General features: G+C 36.3%; 2 protein-coding genes across 2 annotated transcripts in view; both read right to left on the reverse strand.

The window, feature by feature from the left end:
* Positions 1-8,344, reverse strand: part of LOC136242325 (kazrin-like) — a 95,578-nt gene extending 87,234 nt beyond the window's left edge. Inside the window, exon 1 of the mRNA XM_066033732.1 lies at positions 8,183-8,344. The gene's annotated coding sequence lies outside the window, so the exon portion shown is untranslated. The remainder of the gene's footprint in view (positions 1-8,182) is intronic.
* On the reverse strand, positions 1,427-9,954 carry LOC136242227 (kazrin-like). The gene is made up of 10 exons (XM_066033647.1): positions 9,801-9,954; positions 9,609-9,734; positions 8,692-8,857; positions 8,346-8,484; positions 6,706-6,791; positions 6,463-6,608; positions 6,009-6,161; positions 5,691-5,869; positions 2,509-2,653; positions 1,427-1,783 (listed from the first exon to the last, which is right to left on the reverse strand). The coding sequence occupies exons 3-10, from the start codon at positions 8,741-8,743 to the stop codon at positions 1,607-1,609; spliced, it is 1,077 nt and encodes a 358-aa protein (XP_065889719.1). The 5' UTR covers positions 8,744-8,857; positions 9,609-9,734; positions 9,801-9,954; the 3' UTR covers positions 1,427-1,606.
* Positions 9,955-9,974: the final 20 nt, after the last annotated feature.

Below are 9,974 nucleotides of genomic sequence, written 5' to 3' on the forward strand. Positions count from 1 at the left end.
AAGCACACAGATGAGTATTAAGGTATTTCTTAGTGCTGTGATAATGCTCAAAATAAGCATAAAAGAGCTAGGTTCCAATGAAGTAAGATATTGAGCACTAAGAAGTACCTTATGACACATCCTTGTGCTTTTCTTGCTTATACTATATTACACTGAATTGAAAGCGCTGTAACTTGAGAACAAGATGTTGAAACAACTTGCAAGTTGCAACTGCCTTCATTAAACTAGAAATTTAATTGCCTTTCATATGGTGCCCAGTATAAGGACAAGGGACCTTTTGTTCAAGCTCTGTGCTTGATAATTGAAATGCTGTAGTTCATGGTTTTCTGTTGAGATATCCACCTGTGACTTTAGCATTAAATAACTTTTGTTATACAGAAACGATACACATCAGGATGATCCTTGTACATAGTATTACACAATCGTCAGCATTGAAGGTCCAAAACTTTAACAGAATCCCTGCAAATGGAAATTTTAGTGATTTTAATTTGTTTACTGCCTAGGTGAGAAAACTATTAGTTCTTTTATAGATTACTAATAGGCTATTATGTTCCAGCTGTATGCTTTGTACTACTATGATACTAGGCCCAGCAGTTAACTTGATAGAAACATGATTGATTTTTAATAGTAACAAATGGTTTTCTTGTCAGGGTGCAAAAAGGGGTGTTCCTGAGGACTTTTTACGTGCCTCCCCTTCTTAAAGCACTTAGTGCAGGCTCCATATACCCTGTAAAAAAATTGGTGCTTTTATCAAAAAGTGAACGAATATTTGGCTTAGGCGCTGGACTATATGGTTTTCAAATGAACTTGTTGACATAAATAGATTGGATACTTATTAACACAATTAACATGTTGGTTATCCTTGCAGAAACTAAGTCAGAAGATCAATGGCAAAGTGAACCTACAAGAAGCAAAATTGCTTGAGAATGGGTGTTATCATTAGGCCTGCGCTGATTATGCCAGCATAATTTGGGCATAATAGGTAGCCAAAAGCATTGAGCATAATGCCAGCATAATAGGCACAATTTTTGTGCATTGGTTATCAGAAAAGCTGAAACTCTGCCTATTTTGCATAATGCAGAATGGGATAGTGTGCAAACTCGGTAAAAATAAGATTTACAGCTACGTTGTGAAGAAAAGATTAGTTAAAGACCGACATACTCTAATAGAACAGTTACCGCATGTTGAAATATCTTAGGATTTTGGAAAAAACATAGGTGATCTCTATTATGAACTACCATGGTTCATGATATAGACACCTGTACATGTTTAATTTAGGACAAGTCTTCTGAGGTCACACAAATGCAGAAATATATACAAAAGGCAGTTATTTCTAAATAATGTGCAGAAACCATAAATCATAAAATAGAATGAAATTATTTCATTACTTTCTACTTCACCTTGTACTACATCACCACATAATTGTTATCATTCACATAATTATCATGTTATTATTTACAGTAATAATCATTGTTTTTCTACAACTTGTTAAAAAGGAGTTAGTTTACACAAATAATGTACATAAACAAAATTATATAATATATTTCATGATGGATCATATAAGAGAGAAACACCTGTAGGAAAGGCAATTACAAGTCACACAAATTTACACAGTAGTTCCAGTCCCAGTGTGATGTTCTGCAGACACTCTCAATGATCTACTGCCATTAGAGGAAGATGTAAAGGAGCCACCACTATGTTTGATGGAAGATGATGATGGTTCTGAGGATGGTGGTAGTTTACTGGCTGAAGTTCCACTGCTACTGACTGATGCTGATGGCTCCTAATACGTACAAACAATAATACATCAGTCAAGAGGTTATAATATACTGGTTGTTCTATTAGAGTGTTTACTGACAATACAACTGCGCACTAACATGCCATGTTCGCACATGTTAATTCAGATAATATAACCCTATGGATGTGAAACTAATAAGCACCACCTATTCCACCCTGGTTTTACGCTCAATTTTACGTAGCGTGTTCTTTCAATCATGGCAGCAGTTAATATTGCGTCATGAAACCATTCATCTTGTGACAGTATGTTTAGGAGGACTATAAGCAGGCAAAATTGGTGATAAAATTGGAAACATCATGAAACCATTCAAAGATAATCCAGAATAATACAATCAAGAGTTTATACTCTTGATACAACTAATACTCCTACTACAACAAAAGAACACAGTAAGAAAAAATTGGAAATTCTTCAAAGCGTTTGTCTGAAAATATCTATACATAAAATGACTCACCAAAAAATAAGCATAGAAATTAGCCTGCCTCCTTAACTTTCGTCAGCGAAATAATTCACCTAACAATTATTATAAAATATTAATTATGTATAAGACCTAGTGAAGCGGCACGTGATTAGTTTATATCCATAGGGACTCTATGATTAATTTTCTTTGGCATTGAATAGTAGCAACATTCCAATGTATAGGGGTCCCTGGTATATATACATGTTATATACGTACACAAGTGAATATTATACCATTAAAGGTAACTACTCACCCTAAAACTCCATCTTGTTGTAGCCTCTCTATCACCCAAATCCAAAGCAGGTACACTAGTGTTGTCACGATGTGTTAATGACCGACTACTACTGGTAAATGATGAACCAACTGTGTTAGCTCTTGGTGTCTTCACCATACTGATGCTGTATGACAAGAAATGTGATAAGTAAGTCATCATTGTTGCATCAGGTGAGATACATGCTACTTATATAATGCTCTCAAATACTTTCCTCTTTGAAAATAGATCACTATTACTGTATCTATTCTCTTCACTTCACAGTACACACCATATCACTATTTAGTCATACTAAAAGTACTGCCATGTGTGAATTAAAGCATGACGGGTGTGTTGAGAAGCTAATATAGCACGAGGCAAAAGCCAAGTGCTATGTTAGCCTTGAGACAACCCTGGAGTGCTGTATTTTTCATATACACAAGCATAGGCAATGCTTTATGTGTAAAACAGTACAATAATACTGTTCCCCCATAAAGTGATGAGTGCCGCTAAAAGTACCGTGTCTAAAAACCATGATAGAAATGTCATATTGGATGAAAATCACCTTTATGCAATAGTCTGAAATGTCACATGGGATGAAAATCACTTTTATGCAATAGTCTTACTCCATTCAACATCAAAATAGTGTTAAACATCTACAGGTGACCTAATATAGATTTTTGAAGAAAAAATTGTCAAAATCCCTAGTTTGGTCTGCCTGCGTCACTGCCTCAATGCCTGACCACATTCACGAGGCTACAGGCTAATGTATGGCTACCATTTTACACCTGCAGATCAAGCACTTGAAAAGATCGAGATACTCTAATAGAGCAGTCAAACAATCCAATACACCAGTCATTAAAGTCAGGTTGTCCTCAGTGTTTCAACAATTGGATAGAAGAGGCAACCAAGAAAAACAGTAGCCAGTAGGGACCCGCCGATTATGCTCATAATTTTACCTATTATGCTATGCTGCACTGCTCAAAAATTCACCTATTATGCTTAAATTAATGCTCAATATTTACCTATTATGCTCAATTATGCTCAATGTTCATGCCTTAGTTCATATGCTTTGCTACTAGTTTAACACTGTATAGAAAATAAAATGAGTGGCTGGAACACAAATAATAAATTCCTGCTGCATGTAAGAGAAAAGATCGATATACTCTAATAGAACAGTCAGTTTGATGATTGTTTTATTAGAGTTACTGACTGCTCTATTAGAGTATGTCGATCTTATTTTGCAATTGTCATTTTTCCAGCGAGAATTTATACTATCGTACAAATATTTAACCTATTATGCTGGCATTATGCTCAATGCTTTTAGGTACCTATTATGCTCAAAATTATGCCAGCATAATCGGCGGGTCCCTAGTAGCCAGGTAGTTCTTATATCCTTATCTTCCAGGATTAAAACCACAGACACAAAATGTTGGGAATTTGACTAATGTTCCCAATTGCTGATACAGAGTGAAAAAACAATTTGAGGAAAGCATAACATATTACCACACCCACCACAAAAAAAAAAAAAACCACTGATCATCACAAATTTAGTTACTTAGTTACAAGTTGGTAATGATATTTACAGTCAGTCATTAACAATAATAACAATGGTCAGGTTATCAGTCTACTCACATGAGGACAAAATTGCTACACAAACACAACAAAACTCCAACATGACTAAACCAACAGGACAGCACATGTAAACACATACTACAATATCCCCCTACAATAACAACATAACATTTATATGGTAAACAGTTTCAGTGGGAGCTAAGTTAAGATGGTATAACACATTCCATTTAATATAACCAGAGTATAGAGTAATAGAGAAGTTACTTTAGAAAGATATTAATAAACTAGGTGCCAACCAAAAGCTTTTGTTATGACAGTGTAAGCGGTTTTTTTCTTTTTCCTTTCCTATTTGGTACTACGTATATGCATACATGTATATGAACTCGTTCAACATGCCACAAAATAGTATACTATTGTCTCCATCAATGCATAATTTTTTTTATTATCCAACAGTTTCAACATGAAGAACAATTTAAATTGATCTGGGAGTGTCCAGTCAAGCAGTAACACACCTTTTTGTAAATTTTATTTCATTGCCACTACAGCCATTAATAGTCAAGTTTTTTTGACAGCATTATCTTCTCCTCTGGAATTCAGTATATGCGACCATCTCAGCTACAACCTGACTTGTTTGCACAACTTCCGAATTTTCATTTTATTTTCTCAGCATTATCTGCAGTATCCAAGGAATGGATCGCCAAAGTTTCAGCCTTCTGTGGTGAGTAGTTTCGGAATTATAGTGCTAGGCAGTAGGAAGAACAAGATAATCAATTTGTACAACAACTATACTGGAAATAAACTACATTCGCACTTTCGCAGCCATAACTTCCATTTGCATTAGTCTACAATGTTGCAACCTGGCTTAAAATGTTCACCATGGATTAACAAATCAGCCAAGGCATAGTGTTAGCCCTGTAGTTACTTATGCATAATGGATATGAAGGTAGTTTAATTGAAGAAATGGCAACGATCTTGCTTATGTTTACCGCATCATAATTAAATGCATGTGACACGCATACCATTGGGGCTGACAAAGATTTTCAGACTCTCCATGAGCAGGCGAATAAGATGGTGAATAGTTTGAGTCTTCCTTCTCTGAGTAATGGCCCAATAAAACTTGTGTATTTTTCTTTGTAGCATGTGTAATTTTACAAAAAATTTTTTCTCAATTCGTATGCTTCAAGTCAGTGCTGAGATGGTCACATATCTATATGTGACACACATCAGTTATCCATAGTAAACCTATCACTATATCACTCTATACAATACACTATTCTACCATGTCAGTAGGTCATTACATAATACACAGAAATACCAAATACGACATATATTAAATTTCTATTGCTATTAAATACTTACTAAAGTGTTGTGTCACACATAAACACAGGTTTTCACCTATTCTATAACATGCATGTGTACATAGAAACACAATGCACACACACACACACACACACACACACACACACACACACACACACACACACACACACACACACACACACACACACACACACACACACACACACACACACACACACACACACACACACACACACACACACACACACACACACACACACACACACACACACACACACACACACACACACACTTCTTCTACCCTTCCACTCAGTAGTAGAGCTAGTTCAGTAGCTAGATGTTTACGAACAAGAGGAACACTAGTTGGAATATTTAGTATACCAGCAAGACTGTCTGATGTGAAACTGTTTTGTTCTAATACTACCAGAGCTCCATGTACCCCAGTGCCTGTCAAATTCTCAGAATACTCCTATATGATAACAAATGATCAAAGATAACATAAACATCATTAGTATATAAATGTGTGTGACATACATGTCAGTATTATGAATGTTTGTGTATACAATGTGTGTAGTTAGTACAGGCTTATTCACAGGACTATATAGTACCTGTAAGTCAATCTGGTTTAGCCATTGTTTCATTTTCTTGTTTGTCCAGTACAGCACATTGTTGGCTGTCTCTTTGTTCTCCCTTTGCTCAACAATGGATTCCTTGTTAAACTCGTGCATCCTCAACAACTCCATACCAGACAAGAAACTCAACTATCAACAACCATTAAATACATAAATAGTTGATTACAGTATATCAAGTTCAGCTATGAACAAGGGAACATGCAATTCTGTACAGCTACACTCCGATGTTACAGACAAGATTCAAACATGATGTATTTTAACAGAGTGACATACTCAAGTGTGCACCTCAGTTTTTTTTTGTTTTTTTTGTTTTTTTTGTAAATTTCACATAGCAGCCGTGTTTGAATTTCGCTGTTTACGGAGTTACATGTTCCCTTATACGTAGGATTAGATGTGCCTCCTGTTTCAACGTCAATGTATATGAACTAACCCGTTCAATTTTCCTGTTTATCTTGAGGTACTTGTGCAGGTCATCTTTACTAAAGGAGTTCAATACTCTACCATCAACAAGGTTCATTAGCAGTGTGTCTGCTAGCTGGGGAGACCAATACTTTATTGTATGATTATTAATTAGTTAATTATTATTGTATATAAGTTTTTGCTATGTAGTTGCAAATTTGTTAAATTCTTTTTGTACAGATCAGGCTTTACAGGCTCCTTGAGCCTTCTTTACCTGTAACACAAATACTAATACTAATATCACTTGCCCATGTCTTGGCCACCCAAATGTGATGTAGTGTACCAGCTTGTGGGTACTTGCTACAGTAACAAACATCACCATAATCATTCAGTATTCAGTGTATGAGTAGGGAAAAATATTTCAAAGGAATTTCACCATTTCATATTATAGACAACCTCTTGTGCTTTACAAATCCAAAAATACTGTGAGAGCTACACTGAAAGTACATACAGGTGATGGTTTATATCATGCATTGGGAATCAATTGTGGAAACAGACGTTTGTGAATTTCACAATTTTAGAAGTAAACCTTTCCTTCCTATAGCGGACCTATGCAGCTGTAATTACATCAACAAAATCTTTAACCCTCTGCTCATGACCACGAGATCATAAGCTTAATCCTGCACATTACCACAAGAGGCTAAGTTTTCGCATCACACTAAACTGCTATCTATGTACGATGTTACACAGTGACACACAACACCATGCTATTCAAACAGACATGCAAACATCATTAAGTGATGGCAGAAGGAAAAAGAGAAATGGGACATTTGAAATACCAGCAGTCAATCACTGTGTATTCTCGCCCACCAGACCAGCAGATGTGACTACTATATTCTCGAGTACATTGTTGCCAGTAGTGCCTTAGTCTCACCCTCAGTATTGTGAAGGTTACCTGCTTCGATCTCTTCCGCAAGTCCAGCCATCCACACTAGTGTCCACTCATGACTGATCAGTTGTAGGCACGTGCCTGATTTGTTGCACAGTAAATCACAAATGTTTTCTAACGAATGAGGAAAGGATAGACCATTTGCGAATGTTTTCTTCCACGAATCATTCCCAATATATAGTATTTATTTAGTGGAATAGACACCTGTGTACACAATGGCACATATAAGACATGATCAGCACCTGATTAAATATAAACACTATATGATACATGTACAGTAGAGTGCACAAAAACTTTGTGACATGTTCTATTTCATGAACTTCATGAAAGCTCACTTGTCATGAACAGCTGGTCAATTTACGAACTACTCATGAACTTTACTGAACTGTGAGTACAGTACACTATACACACAGAAGTACAACAGTTCTTCTATCCAAAGATCATCATGTACTAACAATGTACTAGTTCAAAACAATACAGTTTGTACAATGGAAATGAAAGCTGGTGAAGTTAAATTGAAAAGTACAAATAAAAGAACATTACAACAGCAACGCTGGCATAAACACCAACTTCCAACAATAACACAGACAAGTATTGTAAACCCAACAGAGTGGGTTATAATGACCCCAGCATTATGATTAGCACTACCTTCTATGGATCTACCACAAAGTTAACACAAGCTTGTGAAGTACTTGTGCTTAGTTCACACTACAGTGAACAATCGTATACACTTATAAACCACTTCCAACTCCTAACTGTGCTACAGGAAGCATACACCAGCCACAATATATAAAACACTGACCACATATGTTATTGTTTGTACATTTCAATTTCAGTGCTGGGTTTCATGTTTGGACCAATGTAAACCAGTCTAGAGCTTCACACTCATATCACAGTCTAAAGTGGCTATTTATACACTACAATAATTATTATATTTTACCAGAAGTTAGGTCCTTTGTAGTCATCGGGGGCAGGTCTTGAGTTTCCTCTTGTGCAGGGGGTTGGTGATGCCAAGTGACTTCTCCAGGTCTGAACTACTACGCTCCAGTAACATACGACCTGACTTGATGCTCTCCCTACAAGCTTGCACATACTGACTCATCCCTGTAAAAAAATCAATCAATACACACATGTGGGGACTGTGGACAAACACACGTATATATATGTACATATTATTACTGTGCGAAACCTCTTACAAAGAGTATACACAAGCACAGATAAAAGCACAATTAATCAGCAAATTATATAAAATAATATTCATACATACATTCACTTAACACACACACACATATTGGCAGTGTATACGCCTACCGAAGGTTGCCTCCATCCATGCTGCAACTGCAACTCCTTTCCACTGGGCCATGGGGGTTCCCTAGACCTCATTAAGCACTGCCCACTGTTCTCTTAGCCCTGCTGTGATGCTCTTACTAATTGACAACATGGCATCCTCAGCACTCATCACTGGTAATGGTGGGAACTATATGCAAGTGCATTCATGTACACACTACACATATCATTAATGAATCATATGTGCATATTGTGTGTGCCTGCAAAAAAAGTTAAGGTGCGAAATTATTTTCACTATAATAAAAAGAGAAGCAGTTAGACCTAAATTAATGTCTATAGTTTACAAGACAGGCTCTTCTATGAAAATAGGATTCTGTTTGGGGATAACATTCACATAAAAGCAAATGTTCAGTTTACAAATAAAAAAAAAATACACTAATGGACTAGTTCTATCACTATAGCAGTAGCTAGCCTATATGAAGGGAATCCCTACATTGGCATGTAATCACCATTTGTTCAATGAGAGAAAGTAGCACATAGACCATTTATATATCTTGTTTCACTACTGGAACCCTTTAAATTAATTGCACTAGAATAATATACTTATCAAAGTAGCAATGTGTATGTAATCCTATAATACATACACACATGCACGTACGCACGCACAAACACACACCTTTCCTCTACCCTTCCACTCAGTAGAAGAGCTAGTTCAGTAGCTAGATGTTTACGAAGAAGAGGAACACTAGTTGGAATATTTAGTATACCAGCAAGACTGTCTGATGTGAAACTGTTTTGTTCTAATACTACCAGAGCTCCATGTACCCCAGTACCTGTCAATACTCCTTTATGATAACAAATGATCAAAGATAATAAAGCTCATTAGTATAATTATGCATACATGTTTGTGTATACAAGGTGTGTTGTTAGTACAGGCTTACACTAGTAACTGAATCTACAGCTGGTTTAGCCATTGTTTCATTTCTTGTTTGTCCAGTTGGCTGCCTTTTTGCTCTCCCTCTGATCAACAATAGCTTCCTTGTTAACACACCAGACAAGAAACTCAACTACACAAATCAACAAGCAGTGAACGCATCAAATAATTGATTAATTCCAAAAGTTTACAAACTGACCTGTTCAATTTTCCTGTTAATCTTGAGGTACTTACGCAGGTCATCTTTACTAAAGGAGTTCAATACTCTACCATCAACAAGGTTCATTAGCAGTGTGTCTGCTAGCTGGGGGAGACCAATATCACTTGCCCATGTCTTGGCCACCCAAATGTGATGTAGTGTATGTATTATTAC

Source organism: Dysidea avara, chromosome 13 (genome assembly GCF_963678975.1).
Source record: "Dysidea avara chromosome 13, odDysAvar1.4, whole genome shotgun sequence".
NCBI classification, from domain to species: Eukaryota; Metazoa; Porifera; class Demospongiae; order Dictyoceratida; family Dysideidae; genus Dysidea; species Dysidea avara.

Coding starts and splice junctions, on each gene's coding strand:
- LOC136242227 (XM_066033647.1), bottom strand. CDS start 8,743: ATGGCCCAGTGGAAAGGAGTTGCAGTTGCAGCATGGATGGAGGCAACC. Junction 8,485..8,691: donor ATGGATGGAGGCAACCTTCG/GTAGGCGTATAC, acceptor ATTTTTTTACAG/GGATGAGTCAGTATGTGCAA. Junction 6,792..8,345: donor AAACTCAAGACCTGCCCCCG/ATGACTACAAAG, acceptor TTGTTACTGTAG/CAAGTACCCACAAGCTGGTA.